Below are 26,995 nucleotides of genomic sequence, written 5' to 3'. Positions count from 1 at the left end.
ACCTTATATTTGCTAAAATGAAATTATTTTACTAAACTAAAATTATTTTTGCTGAACTTAAATTATTTTTACTGAACTGAAATTAATTTTATTGAATTGAAATTTTTTTTGCTGATAATTTTTTTTATTATTATTTATTGTTTCTCTATTATATTTCTTCTTTAAAGTAATTGCTTTTTACTGAATTGAAATTAAATATACCAAATTGAACTTATTTATACTAAACTGAAATTATTTTTTTCCAAATATTATATCTTTAAAATAAAGTGAACAGAGTCTTATTATACTTATTTAGTAACCCTTAAATAACAAAGTACAACACTAACAAAGTAACAACTATAACACTAACTGGGTAACCCCTATAACATTAACCGAGTAACCCTATGATGGTTGTACACACATATAAAATTAGTACCAAAATCTATATTAAAAATGAGAATTATAGTTTATCTTATAGGGTGGTACACTTACGTGCCTCGTATTTTTTTTTTATATGCATTTATTTATGTCTATTATGCAAATTTATAGATGATAGATAAATAAATTAAAATCATTCTTATGCACACTCAGTACTCATAAATTCATAATAGATACGTATACGTAGTATCAAGTATAATATTACCCCTATATTCATTCCATGAACTAACGGTCTAACTAACAATAAGCACATCTTAAATATGTAGATTGTAGATATGATGCATGAGTGTATTGTAATATTAGTTGTCAAATAAATGGTTTGATTATAGTTGTAGCATAAATTTAAAACCCTATTATAATATTAAGAGATTTCAGGTTTAGGAATTTTGTAACAAATTATTATAGCAAAAATTGAATCAGCAACTTTAGTGTGTTGCTGGCCATACGGTGTGGCGAGCTAACACATGAGTAACCTTTGACGTGAGGTAACCCCTGAGCGACCGAGTAACCCCACATCAAGTAACCTCTGACCAAGTAAACCCTAAGTCCCTGACCGACTGAGTAACCTCTGACTGATCGAATACCCCCTGATTAAGCAAGTAACCCTTGACTAAGTAACCCTAACCATTATTTCAAAAAAAAAAAAAAAAAAAAATATGTGGCTAGCTACACGGTGTGGCCAGCCATATATGAAAGTTTTTGAAATTGAATTATATACCATATGTAAATTTTTTTATAAAATAGATATGATATTAGTATTATATCAACATAATTGGCTCACAATTTACATATTTTAAAACATAATTTAACAAAAGACTACTATTAAACATTTTTGAATCAATCAAAATCAATTCGTAGTATATCAAATAATCAATCAAAATTCATAATTTTGTGATCGATTTTTAATAAGCGGTATATCATTTTATGTATAGTATTCTGATAATAGTTTCTAGTCAATTATTTTTTTGATTGATTTTTTTTGGTGAAATATCCTTTTCTGTTTTTTAATTTTACATGTTTTTAGACTAAGATTCACGAAAAATAATCATATTACCTTCTATAAATGAGTATTTACAATTTTTATAAGTGTATAAATATGTAAAATAATCAAATTCAAGTAATGAAAAATATGGAAATGCACTTATCATAATTTCTTATTTAGACCACGTGTTATATAAATTAGTATATTTGAATGATATATGATTGATAATCCATATTATCAATAACATCATTAATTAACAAAACTATAAGCTAAACTTGACTAAAATATGGAGGATATAAGATATTATAGATTATTCTATAATATACAATATTATAAATCTTTTACTAATATAATTTATAAAATTTTCTAGCTTCATAAAATGGTCAAGAATCTAATATATATATATATATAAAGGGGAGTTTTTACCCGAGTTTTTAGAGCGCCACGTAGGATTTTATTTTTTTAAAATTATTAGAGCGCCACTTAGGATTAATATTTTTAAAACGCTACAATCCGATTATGCCACGTAAGATTAGTTTTTTTTTTTAAAGCGCTACGTAGGATTATAATAAAATAGCGCCACGTAGGATTAATAATTTTAAAACACTACAAAAGATTTATGCCATGCAAGATTATTTTAGAGCATCACACGGAAAATGTTATATTTTAACCATTGAAAAAAAAGATTGCAATTTATTTTAGATCAAAAATTTTATATCAATTATATAAATAAAATCAGCGCGTTTTTTGTGTGGTTGGTCATATCGTGTGACCGGCTGAGACACACCCAAACAATGACCGAGTAACCCCTGACCGTCCGAGTAACCCCTGATCGATTGAGTAACCCTTGATCAACCAAGTAACTCCTGACCAAGTAATCCCGACCACACGGTGTGACCAGCCACATATGAAACTTTGTGAACTAAAATATTGCTTTTTTATATTACAAATTTTATCTAAATATGAGAAACAAAGTTAATAATTCATTTTATAATAAAAAATTCAAGTAGTAAGCAAGCGAATATCACAAGGTTTATTAGATAAATACAAGTATATATTTAGTAAAATATTTTATTTGAAAAAGTACAAACAAACCGTACATCGCACGGGCTTTATCTAGTGCTTATAATTTGTAGCTATTCATAATCTATTATTGACTATCATTGTAGGAAAAAATATCACTTGTCAATCTTTTACCAAACTGTAAGAGATTTTTAATACATAGATTTTATATATAGAGTGGTAAAATATAGGTAGTGGTGTCCACCGTGCGAGTTGTGCGAGCTGGGTTAGGGTTAGGTGGGTCGCGAGTTGGGGTTTCATGACACACGGCACGACACACGTAGGGTAGGGTGGGTCGGGTCGTGGGTTGGGTCTGAGAGGTTCGACACACTAGGGTTAGGTTGGTGGGTTAGACGAGTCGTCGGTGGGTCGAGCTAGGTTCGTGGGTTAAACAAGTCGTGGGTGGGTCGAGCTGGGTTCGTGGGTTATACGGGTCGTGGGTGGGTCGAGCTGGGTTCGTGGGTGGGTCGAGCTGGGTTTGTGGGTTAGACGGGTCGTGGGTGGGTCGAGCTGGGTTCGTGGGTTAGACGGGTCAAGGTGGGTTAGTGGGTTAGGGTCGGGTGGGTTCGTGGGTTGGGTGGGTTCGTGGGTTGGGTGGGTTCATGGGTTAGGGTCGGGTGGGTTTGTGGGTTAGGGTCGGGTGGGTTCGTGGGTTAGGGTCGAGTGGGTAATGTGGTGTTTTAATTTTTACAAAATTAACAATTCGATTGCTGGCTCATTTGCTCTTAATTAAGATGCCTACGTATCCTTATATTATAAAATAAGAAATCAAAGTCAACGTAGTTCTTATATTGTACTTCTTTTGGAATTTGGGGGGGGGGCTTGGACCTATCTTTAGAAAACTAAAATTTAATTTTGCAATTAAATTGTAATTTTCGAAAAATAAGTTGCCTACGTATCCCGAAAGAATCAAAGCCCACGTAGTTCTTAGCGTACCTGATTTAGACTTTTCTAGCCACCCATGTTTGTTGGATCATCATCCCCGGAAGCTGCATCATCCGTTGACGACTCCAATATCATCACATGATCTTCTTCATCGTCTTCGTCTTCCTTTAAACCTTGAGTTCTTCTTTCAGCTTGATCCCAATCTTTCTTACAAACACAAATTTGAATGCTTTTCGGAGTTAAGCGAGATCTTTTTTCATCTAACACTCTTCTACCTGCACTAAAAGCAGACTCGGAAGCAACGGATGAAGTGGGAACTGCAAGTATATCTTTTGCAATTCTCGCCAATATAGGAAAACTTTTTGTATGTTCTTGCCACCATTTTATAATTTGAAAGTTGGCGTTGGTCTCATGTTGATAGGACAAATAAACATTAATAGCAAGTGTTGAAGAAGATGATGATGATAATGATGTAGATGCTTTGTGTTTTTTTTTCATAACTTTATCAAGAAAACCAAATCTAGAATCGGAAGTGCTAGTAGTAGTTGGTGTTTCCAGATCAAAACCATAAATAGATACATAATGATCATAAAGGTCTCCCAAAATAGATTTGCATTTGTTAATATATTCACTAACATCATAATCGATACTTAAACTTGTATAATAAAATTCTAAAAGATTTTCCACACCTTCAGCTTTGACACCGGGGTCAAGAATAGCAGCAATTCCATAAATGATTGGAAATTCACTAAAATAAGTATTCCACTTACGTTTCATGCTATCAAGAACAGGACGAAGTCCATCAATCATCATATGCTCTTGGATGGTGTGAACAACTTTAACACACTCAATTATGACTAAATGAACATTAGGCTCATAAATATAAGAGAAAATATGAGTTGCACTATCAAAAGCATTTAAAACATCACGAACAAAAGAAGCATTAGTCCAATGACTTTCGGTTATTAACTCAGTAGGATCAACACGAGTCTCATTGTAAAGTTGGGTCAAAATATCACGATACTTTATAGCATCACTCAACAACTTGAAAGTAGAATTCCAACGGGTAGGGGTATCAATAGACCATTGTCTTTTCTTAAGACCTCTCTCTTTACACATAGCTATGTACTTTCTTCTAACTGACTGAGTAATCCTAATCCATTTTATAACTGTTCTAGTTGGGTTTAGCAATGGTTGCAACTCAGCGAGACCCTCTTGAACAGACAAATTCAAAATATGAGCACAACATCTAACATGCAAGAGACTACCACCCAACAACAAATTCAACTCGGAGTCATTTTTCAAATAGTCAATACACTTTGTGTTTGCAGTTGCATTATCAAGAGACAAAGAAAAAACTTTATTATTCAAGTGAAATTCTTTTAAACAATTCAAAATACGAACTTTGATGTTAAAACCGGTATGCCTTTCTTCCATAGCTTGAAAGCATAGTATACGTTTTTGAATAAACCAATCATCATCCACCCAATGAGCAGTAATGCAAAGAAAAGGTTCCCCAGAACTAGAAGTCCATGTATCACTTGTAAAACTAACACGACCATCAAAAGTACGAAATAATTCAATCAAACCACTCCTATACTTATAATAAGAAGTTTGTGTATAACGTCTTAGGGTGTTTCGGGGGACACGAGTAAATGCAGGTTGTAATGCAACTTTATTAAAATGCTCAACGTTTGCATTTTCACCGTAACTAAAAGGGTATTCATTAGCAATAACTAAAGTACTCATTTGATCAATCATTCTATCTTTATTATAAATGAAAGGTGTACCTCCGCCGGGTTGGTTCATGTATCCACCCAATTGTGTTTGGACGCCACCCCCCGAAGGACGAGGGCCATTTTCGAACAAGTCGTGTTTATTTTGCAAATGTCGACTCAAAGTTCCGGTTCCATCTCCCGTTTTCCAATTATATGACTTGACATTTGCACCTAGCGCCTTGCAAACTAGGCATGTACACGTGAACCTCTTTGGTTGACCGGATTGCCATCCCGGGGGTGTGACCTCAACTCGTTCAAAATGTTTCCACACCCAAGAAAATTGTGCTCGACCTCTACTTTCACCGCCACCACCTTTCATAAATCAAATTATTGAAATTAATTTTTCAACGCTATTCATGAAAATAAGCTTTTAAATTTTAAATATTTTAATTATACTTATTTAAACGCATTTTTCATGGTAATTAACTAATTGTAAATCATAGAAAATTGGAAACTAAACTAACTTTATAATCATTAATAATAGTTTTTTTTAAATATTCATAACAATAAAAATTTAATTAGAAATTACTTTGAGATGAAGGTTGAGATGTTGGTTGCGATGGAGGTGGCATAGTTGAACTTGATGATTGGTGGGAGAAATGTTGTGGTGGAGACGTTTGAATATTTTTCCCATCTCCTAAACCATAATCTCCATATTCATTGACAAATTGGTTTAAATTTTTCGTATTAATTTCATACGAAAAATTTGCACCACCACTCCTTTGGCCACCACTTCGACCACCACTTTGACTCCTTCCCATTCCTCCTCTTGAGCTCACTTTTTTTTTATGATTACTAATTATAATATGGAGAAGAACTTTTTTTTTTTTAGAATCTTAAGAATACTAATAATAATATTAAGGAGATTTGAGAACAATTAAGAATTTTTGAGTAAGAGAGAAAAAAAGCTTGAGTTGTGTGGAAATTTGAGTGAAATGAAATTGGTATTTATAGGGAAAATAGAAGGGATGGTCATACACTTAAAAAACTAGCCGTTAGATACAAAAAACTAGCCGCCAGATACAAAAAACTAGCCGTTTTTTTTAAAAAAATGGATGTTAGGTCGTGCGGGCCGTGCGGGTTGTGCGGGCCCTGTGGGTTGTGCGGGTCGTGCCAGATGGGTCGGGTTAGGTGGGTTCACGGGCTGGGTGTGTCGAATTAAATGGGTCAAAACGGGTTGTGCGAGTTGGGTCGAATCAAACGGGTTAAACCGAGCTGGGTTGAAATGGGTTGTGTCGAAAATTTTGGACCCACGACACAACCCGGATTGAATCCGAGCTGTGCCGGGTTGAAATCGGGTTGGACCCACGTGACTCACCAGCAGTGCGGGTTAGGGTGGGGTGGGTCCAACCCGGCCCACTGGCCACCTCTAAATATAGGATAAATATATCTTTTCTATAAATTATATGTATCACTCCATATCTTTTAATAATATTCTACTTAATAATATATTACATTCTATGAAAAAGATAGAATATTACATATTATAAAATATATATTTTAAGGAAAAATATGCTTGAGTGATAGATGAGTGATAATCTATATATTCAATACGTATACATTATATTTCTTCAAAAAAAAAAAATTCGTATACATTATATTGAGTTCCATACAAGAATAAAAACAAAAAATTTATTTCTTAGGATTATGTATGTAGGATAAAAAATTATTTACTATAATTAAAGTATAAAAATATTATTCAACACCTTTTACAAAATTAATTTGCTACTTAATACTACCCTCGCTTTCCCAAGTTCTATCCATTTACAATTCTTAAGGTTAAAGTGGAGGTAATATATTACGTAGTATATTTTATGAATAAAATAATTTATAAACTAGTGTATTTGAGTGATAATCTACCTTTAATATATAGTCAATTATATCTTTACTAAACTGTAATAGAAACTTAATTAAAATATTCAATATTTATGTGTAAAATATATCACATTTTATATATTATGAAGATTATTTTATAATATGCAATCAATAGAATCTTTGACAATAATATATATTCTAACAATAGACAGCTCAAAAAAAAAAAAAAAAAAAAAAGGGACATGTGTCAGCTTTGGAGCTAGTGTACCCTGTTTTAGTATAATATATATAGATGTGGTGTTGCCCGGCAAAATTCAGACGTTGTTTAATAATGGTTAAAATGAAATATTTTACGCCATATTTAATGGTATTAAGTTTTTGATACTACTAAGGAAAAAAAACCTTCCAACCTTATATTTGGGGTTTAATCCTCTACTAGGGTCTAGGGGCATTTAAGGGGAGGGATCCTTTTATACTTTCCCCAAATTGCCTTCTCTATATAGTATACAGTTATACACATGAACCATCTTCATATGGTCTCCTATTGCTACTTTACTCGTAACTATAATTATTTCTTTTTTATGATAACATAATAAAGAATTCTATGCATTTTAATCTGTTCTTGTCAATCTTGGGTACTATTGGCCAATAGCATTTTCTTACTCTATACTTTTATGCTCCGTTTATTTTGATTGAAAATATAATGAAAAACCTTTTTTAAAAGTAAACAATTCTTAATAGAAAATTGTGAATAAAGTTTTCTTTTGTTTGTTTGATTATAGAAAAACATATGGTGAAAAAGAATAATGACAGTATAAAAGCAAAGACAGATTCAATTGTATAGGGTAAGCCATATGAACAAATAAAACAATTTTTTTATAAGAAAAAAACACGAAAAAATTACAGAATTTGAACTCTAAACCTATTGCACTAAGATGAGAATTATGAATCTCAATTAAAAACCAACTTAACTAGCTTTCTTTTTGCTTTACAAATACAACAATTTAGTAAATAATACTAAATATTTTGGGCATGAAGCAGGCCATGGTCGAGGTAGACCTTCCCTAAAATCTGTCTATATATAAGAGCGGAAGGATAGAGGAGAAAAAATAGAAAAATGATAAAGAGGAAAAAGATATTCCTCATACATCTATAGAAATTGTTTTCCACCCTCTAACACACGAGAGGAAAAAAAAAAAAAAAATAGAGAAGACAACTACAGAGCTTTAAAACATAACATGTGACGGTTGGCACAAAAAAAAAAAAAAAAAAATTCATGAAAATTGCTTAATGGTAGATTGGTAGCAAATACCCCTCTGTTTTTAAAAGTTATTCATGTTTGAAATATTTTTGTCTTACACAAAAATTTTAAACAAGAAGATCTTTTAGATCCGGAGAGAATTTGTATCGACTTTGATTAATCTATCTATTGTTAATCAGTTTGAAAACATCAAGAATAATTCTTCTATAGTTTGTATATAATCGAGATCATTTCGAAAGACTAGCAAAAGCTTGTGAAGACAGAGAATGGTTTGAGATTACTTACATCGTATATTATTGAATTCTTTAATTACATAATTTAGTGGTGTTTTGAAAATATTGACTAATCTTGTTATTTTAAATTTTAAGTCAATTATCATTATAATTAGAATAAACTTCTTATTATACACCTAATACTAGTTTTCGCTCATTGGATTAAAGTACGTGTATAAGATACATGATACACCTGAGAGTGTCGTACTTTACTATCTAAAGGTATAATAGACATGTACTCAAACTCATTCATAAGATGTATGATACACCCGAGAGTAATGTATTCAACTATTCGAAGGTATAATAGACTTGTACTCAAACTCGTTCGAGTGTCATACCCGACTACCCGAAAGTATTAATAGACATGTAAACAAAGTCATCACAATCTAATTACTTGTATTACCCTATTGAATAAGCTCTAAATTGAGAAATGAGTGGTAGGTTAAAATTCCATGGATAGTTCAAAGAATATGGTAGGGACAAAGCATCCGCATCCGCATCCGCATCCACATCCACATCCCTCAATTTCCTAACTCTCTTCAATTTCGATTCTACTCATCCACACACAAAATCCCTCCTTTTCTCTCTCTTCTTTCACCCCTTTTCTCTGCAACCTCTCTCTTTGATGACAATGGTGGTGGTGGGTATATAACATGAAGAAGAGTAGAGGAGAGAGAATTTTGATGTGCTTCCATGGCAAGTAGCTGGACTAGTGCATTCTCACTTTCACCCCACCATTTTTTTAGCTCTAAAACTCGAAGCATTTTCTTTAGTTCTGGGACTAGAAAACCCATTTTTACTCCTATTCTTTCTTCTGTTACTAAAGGTGGAGCTCCCTACAAAAATGCTCTTATATCTGAGGTATAAATTGTGTTCTTGGTTTCAATTTTTGATTTTTCTTTATTGATTGATTGTAGTTTGTGACCCATTTCAATTTTGAGCAATTTGGGTAAGTTTTTGTTATATGGGCTTGTTTGGGAATGCAATTTGTGATGTGGGGTTACTGTTTTCACAATTGTTGTCTGAATTAGAAGGTATAATTGTAAATTTGTAAGGGTAGTTCAAGAATTCTGGGAAGAATGTAAGAGGATTGATTCAAATAAATTAGGTACTTGAATGTTATGATTATGAACTGCATGATGTAATTGAAAGTATTTGATTTTGAAGCTAGATTGCAAGCATTTTGATGGAGTGTTGAATTTGTGTTGTTTTAACTCAAATAGATGAAAACAGAAAATGAGTGAAATTGTGAGAAATATTTGGTGTTTTAGATTGTATGTAGGATAGTTGTGGTGGTATATTGACTTAGGAGGTTGCACTTTATGGTGTAAGTGGTGGTGGTATAGGAGGTTCTTGCCTTCTTGATAAGAGGTGGTGGTAGAAGTGGCGAAAATAGGTTAGTGGTGGCAACATTATAGTGATTTATACCCCGGATAGGACTCCCCTTACAGTTCCTAAGGAGATTATCGCCACGCTTTATCTAGCAAGAGTCCAAAAAATGATGAAAAAGGATGTTTGCAAGTCCATTTAGATTGAAAAGTTGCTTCCTGCTTCAAAAGGGTTTAATGGGTACATTTTTAGCTCATATAGTTATCACTTATGATGGAATCTACTTGCAGCAATGGTAGGAAAACTATGACCCTGAAAGCTCTGTATAACTAACTATCTCGATGATCATTGAATGAAGTTTAGTAAGCTCATAAACTAGAAAATGTCTAGGGGGTGTAACTGGGATGTCTAGGGGATGTTGGGATTTAGAAGCCCAAAAGTATTAGTTTACAGTTATATATTTTTTTGTTAAAAATAAAAAATTTGTTGGGGTTTGAGAAGCCATGAATAAGATTATGTCATGAATAAGATCCCATGAAAATGTTGATTAATTGACATAGAATCTTAGCTATTCAACTTTCAGTGATGAGATTCTTTTGTCACCCATGATGTTGGTAGGCTGTTAGAATTTTGGGTCCTCAAGCAAGGTTCGAAGCATCAAAGCTGACAGTGGATTTCATGGGACAAGAAGTTGATGAGTACACCAAAGTTGTGCCTAGAGTCTACATTCTCTCACATTGTGATTTCACTGCAAATTTAACCTTAACCATCTCCAACATCATCAATGTTGACCAGGTATGCACCTTAAGGTATGCATAATGGCCGTTCATCATATCCTTGGCATAGTCCGAAACAATTGTGTTCCTTTCCTTATTATTTTTGGTGTGTTCGGTTACTTTGTAATTTGGATGTAATTTCCTCCTCTCGCATAATCTGATTGGTCCTGAAGTATTTCACATCTGGTAATTTCTTAAGCAAATCCAACCTGTATGATCCCTTCATATTACAGAAAATACTGTTGACTTTTTTTTTTTGTTGTTGTGCCATGTTGGGTAGCTAGGTGTAATTAAGGTAGTTCCTGAATTTGACATTCCTACTGTATGCATGCTCGTTCAAAATGTTTTTAGTACTGTGATACATGTTCATTTGAATACTTGTGTTTTGAAATTGCAGTTGCAAGGATGGTACAGCAAAGATGATGTAGTTGCTGAGTGGAAAGATATTAAAGGGAAAATGCACTTGGTCGTTCATTGCTATGTTAGTGGTCCCAACAACCTCTTTCGTGATTTGGTTGCTGAGCTACGATATCACATTTTCTCTAAAGATCTTCCATTGGTGAGTTCGTCTTCCTGTCTTAGCAACATGAATTTCCACTACATATGAAAATCAAATTTTTAATATTGTTTGTTGGCCTTGAATAGGTTCTTCAAGCTGTTCTGTATGGAGATTCAGCCCTCTTTAAGGCACATCCAGAGCTTATGGAAGCTGTTGTATGGGTTTATTTCCATTCAAGTTCGGCGAAGTACAATTGCATTGAATGTTGGGGCCCTCTCAAGGATGCTGCACAAGTAAATTAACTCCCGATTAACTCTCTGATTTTCAACGGTGTAACTCCCTCGGTTCCTGAATAATAGGCCATAGTTCTATCATAAGTCACTCTTAATGATACTCTTAAGGCCTTCACAAATTATTCCAATTTCCAAATAACGTCCAACATTAATGAGGTAGAGAAGTAAAAGTTCATATAGTGAGGTATACTTTAGGTAGTTATCCCAAGATCTTGAAAAAATGACCCTCAAATCAAGTGTGGCCTATTATCGAGGGAGTTATTAACTGTTTGTTTAAGCTTGTTTAAAAAATGTGTGAACATACTTACGGATAGTTCATATTTTCGCTTTCCAGAAGGGGGACAAAGTCCGTGGCGTGTTAACTACAAATGACACAAGTACTCCGCAACAACAGAAACTACAGAGTCCCAAATCCTTTTTCCAAGCTCTATTTACTTTTCTTCTATGAGTTGCTTTTGTACAGCAAATCACACAATCTTCAGCCAGAAACAAGATTCTTCTTACCCGCAACATAAATTCTTCCAGCTCTTTGATGTAGGGAAGGCCAAGGTTTAATCCTCTGTTGATGGTTTTGTAAGGGGTTTGATGTTTCATTTTCAAGTATACTTTGTCAAACACATGATTCTTGGTGCTACTTGGACTGTTTTGTTCATTGATTCATTTAATTGATCAATGGTTAATTGTTTCTGCTGTATAGTATGTATATTATGATACACATTTTTGGTATTTCTTCATCTCAAAATCTGATGATTAAGATAAATCCTTATTGAAGTTTTGAGATTTAAGCATCAGGATCTTTACATGTCATTCTATAAACTCAAATTCTTGTCAGTGTATTGTTTATGAGAGTCACCATGAGTCTATGATTCCTACCGGCATTAGGGCATGCTAATTGGATGATTATGTATTACTTCATAATCCATATCACCCTTAAAAAATATCGATTTTTCTTGTAAAATTTAGCTATTTTCAGATAACTAAAAACTTCAAATGTCATCCTGTTTTATACATGAATCAGTGTTTGATTGTTTGTGTAAAACATTTTTCAACCTGATTGGTCGTGTCTCGTGTGTTACTGTCAAGGGCTCTTCGAACGCTATGCAAAAATGACGAAAATGGAAATGACCAAGTGTTCTCCCTTGACACCCTTGTAATATAAAGAAGACCCAAAATAGTGAGAGAGTAATCACTGTATTCATTTATGGATTGATTACACTATTACAGAATAACTAAATTTGACAGAAGCTTAACTGATACACCATGTTGAACATGTTTTAACTCTTCTGGAAACAAACATAGTAAGGAAAGTTCCTATTTGACTAGCTAGCTGATATATAGGAAATTTCCTAGGTTCGTTATCGCTACATACATAAACCAGACCACTGCACCTCAGTCACTGTCCTATCTTATGCTAGTAACTTCACTAATTATTTCTTCGTCACCACCATATTAAACCTCCTACTCTCTTGCACTCAACACTCCTCTAAGGGCTCTAACACTGCATGTGTTTGCATGGATTCGATCGTGAACGGTAAGAGGCTTGGAAGCATTATTCTCTTTCATTTTCAGCTTGTACAGGCCGTAGATATTGTTCTTGATCAATTTATTTGTATGGAGACCATAGAAACCTGTCGCGCTAAGAGGGTGGCGTTTCAGCAAGGTCTGGTCGCGAATAGCAAGAAATTACATCGAATTCCACCAGTAAGAGGCAGGATTAAACGACGAATTTTTGCGAAATTTTACAAAGTTTTAAAGCATGGAACTCGAAGATCAGTGACATATACTTCATCACTCTGTACGTAGGTATAATAATACAATGCCTGTTCCTAGTTTATTAGAAAAGCTTGCTCAAACAGTCTATTAATAGATTGTGGTTTTCTCTTGACAAAAAATATATTGCAATGTATATCTTCATTGATAAATTCAATTTGTTACTGTTGCCCCCAGTTCATTTCTGATACTATGTTCTCTTTAATCTTTTCCAAATAGTTATAAGTTGAAATGGAGTTTACACCATCACAACATTCGCAAGCTACTTCGTATAATATAATGAAATCTCTTAGAAATTAAATAGATTGAATGAAATTACATATATACTTACAATTATTATAAGGATAACTGCATTTAATAACAATTTACAATATCCTTTTTTATTTTTTTTTTATCTTATTAGTAGAAAAGAAGAATTTCATCCCTAGCATGTTTAATTTATTACTCCCTTGATCCCTTCGATCATTTTTTGTTCTTCCCATTTGAAACTTTTTGTGAAAAAAAAGAGCATAGTAGGAAGAATAAAAAGGATAGGAAAGAGTACTTATATAGGTATTACACATAAGTCTATCTCAGCAAGTTCATTCCATTATAATTTGTATAAAAAAGACTTGATAATGCACAAATTAAAAGTCACTCACCAGCCAAGAGGGGTCAATTGAACCCACAAACTTCTGAGTACCTCCACCCCATTAGCAGGCTAACTTGAGATAGGTTGTCGAGCTTGTTACTAAATATACAATGATTCAAAAACTCAAGAATCACAAGTTTTTTTTGACGACTAACAGGTTCAATCTCGGCACACAAGAACAATCTCAGTATTCAATACCACTTTGAAATCACCAAATTGTACTATACACCGCAATCAGTTCTAGCATACAAAGCACTAACAAGTCAAGACTACAGATGCTCCAAATGAGAAGCTCAACAAAAACGATGAGCTGAAAACCAAAAAAAGGGTACAGTCATACAGTGATATGATTCGAGAACCAATGACACCATAAATGCAACGGTATGCATACACAAATGTGACAATAACCTAGGAATCTAATACTCCAAATCTGTACTGCAGTAACTTATGCCTCTACATAAACCATTAAAGCGGCCTATTGTTGGATTTTGAAGCCGAAGATTTAGATTTTGCAAAATCAACCAGGTCCTTGAATAAGGCATCCTCTGGCTTTTCTTGCTTAGGAGGGCTTGGCGACTTAAGAGAAAGATTTTGTGTCTGTCCCACCATACCATCATAAGAGGAACTGGATCCACTACAGGAATGTGATGCCCCACCGGGAAAAGGCTGTTTCTCAAAGAACTGTTGCCTCTGATTATATTTGATGGGGGGTGGAGGCAAGGGTCCAGGAGGAGGAGGAGGAGGAGGAGAGTCCCAAGGAGCTAGAGGGAGATTGTCAGATTTGTTCAAGCCAGTATGTTCATCGTATAAAGGGCTCTTATCAAACAAGGGTGAGGAATTGCTGGCAATGGACTGATGAGGGGGTGATGGTGATAATGGACCAAGCGATGCAGTGGGATTTACATACTTGGTAGGACTTCTAACAGAAAAAGGCACTGGTTCCTCTGCTCCAGATGATCTTTCACCATTGTATGAATCACTGCTAGGATAACTGGAGGATCTTTCAGAGTTGTATAAATCACCACTCAGGTAATCAACTGACCCAGCATCACTACTAACTGGCCTCTTCGATGAAGGAGGGGGAGGAAGAAGAGGATTCACTTGTGCCGGTTCAGCCTTGGAAGTAGCCAGATTCCGTCCTTGTCGCTGCATATCCCTTGACCTACAATATCATGGTTTCAAATTTTAATCAAGCAATCAGACTAATCCAAAGGTCTGATTCACTACTTCGATTCAAGTACAATTCAGTAAATCACATGCTGCAAAAGCTTAAATGACATATTTTTATGACTTAAGAGAAAGAATAGAGAGGTATAGGTTAGTTGTAGAGCATAGTCAAAACCCATAATAATTCAATAGTTAAACATTCTATGCAGAAAAGTGGATCATAATTAGTTATAAATTAGTTCATGCATCAATCTCTGATTCTCCCTATACAAAAACATTGAAGACTAGTGGCCAACTTATCAACAAGATACAGAGATTCAGGGAATTTAGGAATAGAGGTAAGGCCATTTCAGGGAATCACAACTTTAACCATCTTATCACTATTTCTGACAAGTTCTTCCCAGTTAGTGATAGCAAACTATAAACCAGCTCATTAACTTCTCTTTGATGGGAGAAAATCCGTATTAGATCATAAGAAGGAAGATCATGTTGTCTAGAAAACATGCACATATCAGGCTGATAAAAAATAAGAATGAGAGGAATTAGTCTTTATGCAAGCTCGTAATGATTACCTGTGTGCCAACTGTGCAAATTCATCCTCTGATTCCTCTTCATCGTGGTCATGGTGTGCATTCACATATGGTGCTGCTGGAGCTCTAGTCGGTTCCGAACTAGCATTTGAGACTCCTTTAGCAATGTCATCATGACGTCCAAGCACACGCTGCAAGTCATCATTCAATGCCAAACCCTGACAGAGAAGTTCCTCATCCCTTTAAAAAAGAAACCAGGATCTCAGCATCGCTATAACTAAGTTCTAGTGGCTCGATATATCACATATTTGGAATACTTACGTGGCGTTATTCACAAGAGTCATAACACGCTTTTTGTAATTACTGCACTGTTCAACAAGCTCCACAATTACTTCTTCTTTTACCCCCTAAAATGTAAATGAGCATAAATCTGTGTTAGGGTGTCAACTGCAGGTGTTATTGCTGCTTACAAGAATCAATAGATTTGAAGAAAGCTAAACTTCATAATGAATCCTCCTTATCAATTTTCAACGCTGTAAAAGCACCTTTGCCAGAGATGGCTTATAAGTTAGAACAATGAATTCATTATAGAGCTATAATTATGTTCTAATACTCTATCCAAGCAGCACAAAAATAACAGAGTGACATCTAGTATGTCTCTATGCTTGCCACGTGTAATATTCTTTGGGACATCAAATTTAGAAAGAACCATTAGTTACTATGGTTAAGCATATAGAATGTTTTCATCAAATTGTCGTGTCATTTGTGTCAGAAACTAAAAACATACCTCACTGTTATTGGGATCCAGAGCTCCAAGCATTTCCATCAAAACATCAGCTAGCCCTTTAGCGGTTTGAATTTCTTCCAAGCTGCTCAAAACAAATATTTAAAGCTTAATATAGCTAGCTCACCATCAGATACCACTTAAATTAGATGAAACCTTCTCAATGGAAGCAGTTGTATTCATTAAAGTTGACAATTTGGTCTAAATTCAGATTTTAATAAATTCAAACAGAAACTTAATATTAAAAATAAAAAAAAATAAAAAAATAAAAAAATAAAAAATAAAAGAAAGAGGCAGGAAGTAATAAAATCATACTTTGATTCCTCACAAGCAAGTTAAGGATTCATCCTACCATCACAAATTTAATAAAACTTTAGCCATAAAGTAGTGAAAAGGTTTAGCAAATAAATTGAATGCAAGTAGGAAATGAATCAAGTTCCTAACCGATCCAGATAACCGTCCAATCATGCCACTAAAGAATTTTGAACCTCAAACAAAAGTCTTTTTACTGCATAGTCCAGTTTGAAGCAAATTTGAACTTAATCATGTATTTATAAAATCACAGTTTTAAAAGGGAAAGAAATAAACTTCCCAGCTTAATAGTACTAAAAGGCCTCTAAATACAAAATCTACATCGTCAATCATCTCCAATTTTAGTTGTCTAATAAGAATAGAAGAGAAATTACTTCTTCCTTTTATGGTACAGCAATAGAAAAAAATATTACGGAGTAACAGACAGGTTAGTCACAAAGTAGTTTCAACTTTCCTTTCAATATACATAAAAGCAGATCAAAAGAAAAAATCATTAGATGCACAAACTAACATGAGATATTGTGAATGGAGAACTGGAACTTGACATAAAAATAAAGCTTCAAGAACATCTGGACAAAGCAACATGCTGAATGATATGCATTACTAAGAACAGTATAGGCTAAATCAGAAAAGTACCTCAAACCAGAAGGGTCAGACTCTAGAGAAGCAGGAATTGTTTCATCATCATATACTAGAGCCGGATTGGAAAGGGGCTGAGTTTGTGGAGGAGTAAACAATGGCACACTGTTGTCCTCTCGAGGTGGAAATGTTATCCCGGCCGACTGTCATTATCAATTAACAGCAACCAATCAGAGTTAATTTATTAGACAAGATTATGGAAGTTGATACAAACCAATCTTCCTAAAGTAAATATACAAGGAGAAAAGAATATCAAGGACGTTTGAAACTTAGAACAAGAGGACCCAGTGAGAGGTGAGACCAGAGTATATAGGCCCCAGGATGAACATCCAGTAAACTAATGAGGCACATAATGTGGTCACTCCCCTCCCCTATATAACACTTTTGTTCCCCACTGCAGAACAGACTGCTCTTCAGTTCCCAGACTTCCCACTAATATATACTCCATATATGTAAATAAAATGACAATGAATTTGTAGATGGAAGGTAGTCATTAAATATAATTCAATAAGAACCAATTTTTTTCAAGACAAGCAGCCACAAGCTGTCAACAACTCATCAATAATTAAGAAAGCTTGTCATTATCAGACTTAAACCAATTTCTAAACCTATCTCTTTTCTGAGATTCTGCTGCTTTGCTTCTCAACTCTGCACCACAACCCCCTCTCTTGGCTCCCTCTCTAGGAATCAGGAAAAAGGGAGGGAACTAAACAGCTTTTGCGAACACAAGAGGATTGAAACATAGCTCTCGTTTTAGCTAAAAGAAGCAAGAAATGAAAAAAAACCAAATACAAAACAAAATAACTAGTCGATCACAAAGGAATCCATCAATTGTGCTCCACTTGGACAAATAAGGCCATTGTTTTCAGCCACAATTCCCAAAAATTTCAAATGAAATACATTACCAAGGACCTTGTCCTTGTGTTCCTCATCCCTAAGACCAACAAATCCTGTCATGAGATGGTCCAAAAGAATGCTTGGAAATTCAGTAGAAACTAGATGATAATGCTTTCTTGTATCCTCAATCTTGTAGGATTGTAGCACTACAAATGGTGTAGAGGTCACATCAATAATTTACAGTAATTGTATATTAAACCCACCTTCCAAAGCAATACATGTCTAAAAAAAAGAATGCCTTTTTTCATTGCCAATTATGTTTCTAATATAATCAACTGCGTCAAATATATATCCAGATTCATACGTAAGGAAACACAAAGCAACGTGAGATCTTATTAGCTTCGTCTCACTATATACTTCCAAAATATTAAATTTTAAGAGAATTTCTTATGAATAATTAGAAATATTAAAGGTGAAAGTTGTGTGTTAGCAAGGGTGAAAGTCAAAATGAGGAAGCTTAAATAATGAAAGGAGTACACCAAAATCTTAAACAACATACCATAATACAGTCATCCAACCTTTTGCATCACATAGTTGAGGGAAAAATCCTTTTAAGTTATAAGAGGTAAGAACATTCTTGTCCTCATCCGCAAAGAAAATTGTGAGACATGGATTTTATCGGAGATAAACAAGGTTCAATATTATAGTACAAACTATGTACTATAAACTACGTTTTTGATTCAGCTTAAGCATTCTTTTTTCATGCTCAGTGCTATTGCATTTACCATTTGTTTCAAAAAGACCCATGCAATGCCCAGGGAGAGCAAAAGGGAGCAATTCTATGGACTCTCAGCAAGATGATACTGTAATTAGTAATTACCACCTTTAGAGGCATCATTTAGACAGGGTAAGGAAATTCACACACGTATCTAAGGAGGATTAGTGGAAAGTTCAAACAGTGTTACCTTCAATTCATTATATGCTGCATGGAACTGGGGATACCGCCCCCTTGGTCCTCCCAAGGCCTCTTGCCAGGTGTCTATCAATATTAATATTCTTTCCCTTACACTTAAATCTGGCTGTGCAAGAAAATGTTACAGAGAAGATTAATCAGCACTTACCAATAGTGCAGCAAAAAAGAAAACGTCTACTAGATGGGAAGATTAGACACCTTTTTCTTCACAATCTTGACCATATCATGCAAAATGTCGCGCTCAACAATCTGCTGAAATATCCTTTCCCCACAGTTTTTTCCAAGAGTGTCCAATACCTAAAAAAAAATGCACAGAAGAAACACATCTGAATTTTAATTTAGTATTTGAGGATGGGGTCTCTCATTGGGACAGGCATGAAGCTAACAAACCCACATGAAAAAGCAGCTAGAAACCATACTAACCAACAAAATTGTACAAGCTAAGAGCTTCCATGCCCCATAAATTTAAACGCATACTTCACATCAAAAGAAAGACATAACATTTCAAAACCGCACTGAAATACAGACTGACCACAAATAAAGCTAGAGTTGCCTTTCTGCTTATAAATTTATCTTCTAAAATCATCTTTGATAAAGCTTAATTAATTCATGGAGCTTGTCAAGAAAAAAGCCAAGTAAGAAAAGCAGTTCAGCATTAGGAAGGGTACACAATCTTTACAATGCAACATTCTTCCAGTGATCTTTTAAGAACCTTGACTTGTCACAAATCTGAACTTCATATTTCTATACATGAAAAGAAGCATTTACAAAGCGACAGTTTTCCAGTGACCTTTTTACAACCTTGACTTGCCACAAGTCTGAACTTCATATTTCTATACATGAGAAGAAGCAATATAAACACTCACTATTGACTATTGAGTGCTGCACCTTCAAAATTGTAACTTTAAGTTGACCCATAAACTATAATAGACTAGATAATCTGATTTGTATATTTATATAAATAAGCAAAAATTTAAGGCTGAAAGCTTGAAATTATATTAAACTTGCTAATGATTTCTTACAAAAGGAAGTAGATTTAGCCTACAGTGACTTGAGGTCACAACTCTCATAAGGATTCACTCCAAAATTCTGCCTATCTTTTCTTTCTTACTCTCTCCCTATTTATACTAATTACTAAGGCCAAGGAATATTAACCTAATAGTACTATAATACCCATATTGCCCCTCCTTAGGATAGTTTATTGCATAAACAAGTCGCAAAACCCAGGCTTCCTTTTTAGTTGCAATGAACTGCTAATTTCAAGCTCAAATCTTCCAGAATTAGAAAAGTTTGAACATGGGCATCCTCCACAATTGCCTAAATGAACCATAAAGCCAAATAAGTAGGATTAGAAAGGGTTAGGAAGTGCCTCATTCTATCTTACCATCCTAAAATAGCATTATTTAGAGCTGGGGCATGCTTGCAAAGTGATAGGAGGGAATTGCAAATTCAAAGCTATCCTCCTGAAAATATGAAATTTCTACTCACATCCTCCTCCATGGACATTGTTGTTTAGTGTATCAGTGTGTATGTGGGAAATTTTTCCAAAAAATGCTTTAAAAAAAGAATCTACATCAATTTTAACTTAATTACCACAATACCATCCTCGTGGACTCGGGAGCATAGAGTGGATTTTATTTTTTTTCGAGGTTTAGGCATAAAGCTACTACTTTTGAATTGAGATTCAAGGGGGAGGGGGATTTTGTTTTACTATAAATTGCCAACTCTGCTGGCAACTGCTTACTAGGCCAGTTCAGAGTAAGGCAAATAAAAATACCACTCCCGAGCCTACGTGGACGGTATTCTGGTAATATGTTGAAAATGATGTAAAATGAGGGAAAATTGTAAGTTGGTAATAGTGGCCTTTGAATCAACTATAAAAGAAGAAACAACCAGTCACAAGCTAAAGACAATCATGGGATTTGTCCAACCTCCATCCATGACTGATCATCCATTGTTAAAATGATGTCAAAGTGCATTTTTAAATGCACCAAGACAGGTGTGTAATTCTAGGCAGACATGCAGTTACATGCCTTGGAATATGTGTAATACCACCTACCCTTGCAGATGCTACAAATTGTTGCCACCTCTGGTTTAAGTTGTCAATTGATAAGTTGACAGCTATCATGAAAAATCACACTCACCAAGACTCAAATGTGCCCAAGCAACCTCAACTCCTAAGTTATACATATACCTCACTATGCTGGACAAAGTGGCACTGGAATTGTCTGCTCCCATGGACCCATTCTAATCTTTGATATCCAATCACTGATCAATAACCTCCCCAAAATTACTCAACAATCATAAGTGCAACATTAGCACAAGCGATTTGACCAATGATATCAGATCCTGACCAACCCAAAACCTAAGCAACCCTCTTCTATCGGATTTCTCCAAACAAGAAACTGCAAGCAAAATATATCTGCATATACATTATACAGTAAGTACGATCACTAAGTAATTTGCTGAAGTATTGTCTGTCCAGAGCCCTGATTAAAATATTTTAAAAATAATATAAATAAGTTTGTTAGGTTGTGGCCGTGTGGAGGCGCTCTAGTGCTAAGGTTGAATAAAGTTTGAATGTCAAAATAATGTTCATCCTGCCCCCACTGTTTCAGCCCCTGTACAAGAAGGGTTAAAACAAGACGGAATAGGAGTTTGCTTTAAAAAGATATTCAAATATGCATTTATTCTCCCCTCTCCCCAAAATCTACAAATTTGAGAAATTCAACTAATCATGAAAGCATATAATTTTAGGGAAAGTAAAGGGCTCCAAATTTAACTAACTGAATTTTTGGAAACCTTATAACCATTCAAATGAGCTCTCCATTTGGTCTTCCCCACACCAGCTCATCCAAGCAATAATCTATCCCCAAATACCCCAATATATAAGTCTATTACTAGCCCTCATAAATTCCTCTGACATGAAAAAGACTCTAATAGACCGTAAAGTCAAACAATAGACACAATCAATCAATCAAAGCCTTAATCCCATAAGTGGATCGGCTACATGAACGAAAAGTGATTGTTTCGTATAGTCATCCACAAAAATCTACCTCCTCCATCCCTTACGATCAAATACCTCATTCTCATGCAAATCCATATGCTTCATATCCTAATTAACTCCTTTCAACCAAGTCAGTTTCGGTCTCCTTCAACCTCATTTAACCTCTCCATGATCCCACTCTTCCACTCTCGTACCAGTGCACCCTGAGTTCTCCATCTTACATGCTCGAACCAACGCATGCAATTTTCCCTTTTGTCTGCAATGCCTACGACACCCACTTTCTTGCGAATAACTTAATTTCTGATTTTATCTCTTAGAGTGTTCCCGCACATCCATCTTAGTATGCGCATTTCCGTAACCTTCATCTTTTTAATGTGCTCCTTTTTAGAAGCCAACATTCTATACCATAGAGCAACACTGGTCTTATGGTAGTCCTATAGAATTTCCCCTTTCAAATGTAAAGGAATGCTTCGGTCACATAACACTCCCGTGACCCTCTCCATTTAAGCCACCCCGACTTTATCTTGTGGGCCACGTCTTGATCAATGTCACCATTCTACTGGGTGATCGACCCAAGATATTTAAAACACTCACTCATGGTCAAATCCTTTCCGTCCAAACTCACTACATCATCGTTTATCCCCCTCTATGTACCAAAGCGGCATACCAAATATTCAATCTTACTCCAACTTAGCTTAAACCCTCTAGATTCCAATCTTTGCCTCCATTGCTCCAATTTGATATTAACCCCATCTCTAATTTCATCCACCAAAACGATATCATCCGCAAACAACATACACCATGGAACCATGGAACCTCATCTTGAATTGGCCTGGTTACTTCGTCAAGAACAGAACTAACAGAAGCAGAGAACACCTAAAAAGTCTGTCTATACAAATGATTAAGACCTATCCTCTGAGCTTCCCCAAAATTGAGCACAAATAAAACAGAATAGGATGAATAACGGCAAAGTATCCTGATTCCTAAAGAAAAATCAATTAACACACACAGAGAACACCTAAAAAGTCTGTCTGTAGACTCTGTACAAATGATCAAGACCTATCCTCAGAGTTTACCCAGAATTGAGCACAAATAAAACAGAATAGGATAAATTAAGGCAGAGTGTCCTGATTCCCTGAAGAAATCCTCTCAACAACAACTCATCAGAATTAAATAACTTTCGGAGAAAGAGCTTCATCTAAGTTGGACTTAAATAGGAAAGTAAAAAATGGGAAATGCAAAGGACAATATTTTTTTAAAAGTATAAATTATTTTGCAAAGCAATATGAAATTCCTTTGTTTGTCATTTTTAATAGATAGTTGTAACAAAGTATTGGAGTTCTTTGAGTTTATTTAAAGATACTACTAAAAAGAAAATACAGTATCATTTTGGGATAGAAAAGATCCTAAAAGGGAAGAACTTACGCGTCATTTTACAAGAACATTACCATGATTTTGCCCAAGTTTCCAAAATGTGAAGCATTACCTTCCCAAGAATTTTGAACATCATAAACTCGCATACAAAAGCTAACTGCATAAATTATAATTCAGGGCAAAGGAATCAAACTAAACAGATCCTTATGTCCATCCCTGAGCCCTGGCCTTTCACAAACAGAGACTGTTCAACCTTATGTCCAACCCTGAGCCCTGGCCATCCATAAAGAGAGAGACTCTTCTGAAAGACTTTCAAAGATGACAAGCAATCTTGCCTGCATCTAACTTTACTTCAGAATACTACTGAATACACAAATTTAAGCCTTCTCAATCCTCAAACTGACAGTATCATTAAGGTCGCAAAGACAAGACTAGTAACAAACCAGGTAAACAAACATAGCTTTCTTAGAATAGAAGATCAGTACCTGGTACAGTATTAATTACAGAAAACCCAACCCAAAGTCAACTTAAATCACACAAACATGCCATAGGTTACACCTCCTTAGTTATTCGCATTATAGGACACATCTTCTAAACTGAGCAATTTATCAGATAAACTATGAGTTTTAAGGTCCAATGGGAAAAAGTAGCTAACAAAAAAGGTTCCCAAGCCCATATAAAATTAACAAATAATTATAATCCAACCTCATCATAATAGTTTCACTTCCTGCTTAAATGCAGAAAAAAAGAGATGTTGAAACCATAATATGCAATTGCTTTGTTCGGCAATGTTTACTTGACAGCTTAACAGTAACCAATAGAGCCAAGAACAATTCAAGATGCATGGATGACCCTGCTGCATCGAAGTCAAAGCTACAATACAGCCTCGAACAAATTCATTTTGCCATGAAAATCAAATTGGAATTGAACCAATACAAGTGAATCAAATAAGGAACTTAAGTTCCATGTGATTCAATATGTATGAGGCACTGATCCCTGAGATAACAAATAATTTTCGAGTCATTTTGGCTCTACACATTAGAAAGGAAATATGCCAGAAAAGTACTGTGGCAAATGATAATTGAAAAGAGACCTTAAGTCAACATTCATGCATCAGTCAGACAAAATAAAAATATGACAAAAATATTCAACTTCAAATTAAGTGCCCAAACAAGCTCTGTGAGTGACAGATAAGAAAAATACGTACAGATAGAGCAAGAAGTTGAACTTTGGAACTCTTATTTCCGAGACGCTTCTTAATAATTTTTAGTGCATCTTTTGCTTGACTGCAACAAAATAAAAGGTATACATGGGGAGATTGTAAAAGTTTGCATTTAATAATGATAACATTTTTTTCTTTTCAATGGAAGGCATGGAAAAAAATAGGGGCAAAGTATCAAAGACAAAACATGAGCACATTTTACAGCTCTCTTGTAAAAAAGAATTCTGCTGCAATTGGACTTAAGCTATACAAATTCTGAATAATTTGGCAAACAGATAAGTGTTGATGGCTGAATGGAATCATTCATGTACTTAAATTATTGTTATCCTTCAATAACTTTCTTCCATAGTTATTTCATACAATGCATATTCTCTTCCCAGAATATAACCAGTTAACCAGTCATAGGAGTGTGAAATAAGCATTAGTGTTACAAATTTTGTTCAATCTTAACTAGATATATCAAGAGCCAATACTCTTTTCAAAATATTGATAGTGAATCACCACATATATTATATAAGTATAGCAAATCAACAGCGATTACATGAAATATGTTGCATAACAAAAGTATTATTATAGCATAAAGTTCCAATGGCAAACAGAAATTTACCCTGAATCCATGTTTATAATGTCACAGAGCTCCAAGTTTACTGCCCAATCTGGACCAATTAACATGTCACTGGTTGCCCTCTCGGCAATGGCTGCTGCGGTGTTAGCCATCCTCTTCAAATCCCTTCAGGCGATATTTTATTAATAACCTAAAAGACCATCATTCAGTTCACGCTACCAATAATATACTTCATTCAAGTTAGAAAAAATTACAGCATATATACTTCATTGATCTGCTGAAACATAAAAACTCTCCAACACTTCACACATCATCCATGAAAATCAAGAATAAGGGGAACATGTAAACATATATAATTTCTCATCACATCAACTGTTCCCACTTTACTAGCTTAGTTAATTAAAATATTGCGAAAAGAAAATGTACCCAAAACATGAGATCATATCTCATCCACATCACTACACTTAATGGCTATCTTTATAAATTCCCACTTTCTAAAATGCATTCAACAGCTTCAATTATACATACCAACCATGATCCTATAATTTCTCCTTAACTAGTAATTATAACAGAATTCAATACACATTGAACTTTTCACCAGTCTCAAATAAAATCAAATTAAAATTTAATCAAGATTTAAAATAAGCTCAACTTCCAAATACAATAAACATTAATCAAAATTCAAACCTAACTCGAAAAAAAAAAAAACGAAATTCACACAAAATAAAGTAATTAATTAAGTGATCACTCACAAAACAATAGAAGAAACAATCGAGAATTAAGATCAAAGTAAACCAAAAATGATCTAGATCGACTATTTAATCCAGAACACATAAAATTAACATCAAATCGATGTAAATCAATGAAACTAAGAAAGAAATTAAAGAAAATTCAAAAGAATGGAAATTAGAGTGGAAAAATGAAGAGCTTACCTCGTCAAAAAATGGAGAGAGAAAATGAAATGTAGAGAGAGAAAGATGATGGGTTTGATTAAGTTTGGTTGAGAACTAATAAAATAAAATAAAATAAAAAGAAAAGGAAAATAGAAAGGTTGGAGAGATAATTAATGAGATAAGTAAGGTTTATTATATGATTTGATTAACTAATTAATTAATTTTTTTTTTTATTGAATGGATGATTAATTAATTAAATTTAATTAGTCTTGGAAGTTTATTGTAGGACGGTAAGAAGAGAGAGAAATTGGTTTGGCGTCACCGTTTGCACTCCGATTTGGACTTTCGATTTTTCTCATGCGCGTTTCAACGCCTCTCCAATGTTTTCAATAATTTTTTTTTTAATTTTTTTTAATTTTTGTACAATGACAATGAAATTGTTGGAATTTGGAAATGTTGGTTGTTGGTCAAAATTGTGATGAACTTGGGATTGTAATCTCCACTTCCTCTGTTTTTTTTATACATGCAACAGTTTGACTTTTACATTATATTCACTTGCTTCACTTTAACTGGCATTGATGATTTATAATTAAGAAAAAATATAGTCATGTGGGATCTTATTAGATTCGTCGCGATCTATGCTATTTTAGTATCAAATTAATATAATTTTTACATATTGATAATGTAAGATATTAACAATTGAAACAATGTATCGGTAAGAGTGAAAAGAAAAGTGTTGCAAGTAAAGTAAAGAAATAAAAATAATAATAAAAGAAAAAAAAGAGGAAGTATAACATAGTTAACATGGCATAGTCAGTTTTTTTTTATTTTTTTTTTTAAACAAATGAATTCATTAATAAAAAGCCATCCGACATCTACAAATGAAATATAAATTAACAAATACATAAAATTGAATCAAATT

At 34.2% G+C, this 26,995-nt stretch overlaps 2 protein-coding genes across 3 annotated transcripts; one reads left to right on the top strand and one right to left on the bottom strand.

The window, feature by feature from the left end:
* Window positions 1–8,912: 8,912 nt before the first annotated feature.
* On the top strand, window positions 8,913–12,157 carry LOC110685908 (protein STAY-GREEN LIKE, chloroplastic-like). Its single transcript, XM_021862463.1, has 5 exons — window positions 8,913–9,333; window positions 10,420–10,596; window positions 10,975–11,136; window positions 11,223–11,369; window positions 11,704–12,157. The coding sequence occupies exons 1-5, from the start codon at window positions 9,166–9,168 to the stop codon at window positions 11,815–11,817; spliced, it is 768 nt and encodes a 255-aa protein (XP_021718155.1). The 5' UTR covers window positions 8,913–9,165; the 3' UTR covers window positions 11,818–12,157.
* A 1,738-nt stretch (window positions 12,158–13,895) lies between these two features.
* Window positions 13,896–26,260, bottom strand: LOC110685907 (TOM1-like protein 4). Of its 2 annotated transcripts, none has more exons than XM_021862460.1 (10): window positions 26,113–26,260; window positions 25,223–25,370; window positions 24,601–24,679; window positions 19,211–19,309; window positions 19,005–19,118; window positions 17,200–17,345; window positions 16,255–16,336; window positions 15,789–15,874; window positions 15,510–15,707; window positions 13,896–14,932 (listed from the first exon to the last, which is right to left on the bottom strand). In XM_021862460.1, exons 2-10 carry the CDS (start codon window positions 25,330–25,332, stop codon window positions 14,236–14,238), a joined length of 1,611 nt encoding a protein of 536 aa, XP_021718152.1. In that variant the 5' UTR covers window positions 25,333–25,370; window positions 26,113–26,260; the 3' UTR covers window positions 13,896–14,235. The 2 variants fall into 2 exon arrangements, with proteins under 2 accessions (XP_021718152.1, XP_021718154.1); XM_021862462.1 differs by having other exon boundaries at window positions 25,223–25,345; window positions 26,113–26,257.
* Between the last annotated feature and the right edge of the window lie 735 nt (window positions 26,261–26,995).

The sequence above is a fragment of the Chenopodium quinoa genome, unplaced genomic scaffold (genome assembly GCF_001683475.1).
Source record: "Chenopodium quinoa cultivar QQ74 unplaced genomic scaffold, ASM168347v1, whole genome shotgun sequence".
NCBI classification, from domain to species: domain Eukaryota; kingdom Viridiplantae; phylum Streptophyta; class Magnoliopsida; order Caryophyllales; family Amaranthaceae; genus Chenopodium; species Chenopodium quinoa.
This window is presented reverse-complemented; position numbering and strand designations above follow the sequence as displayed.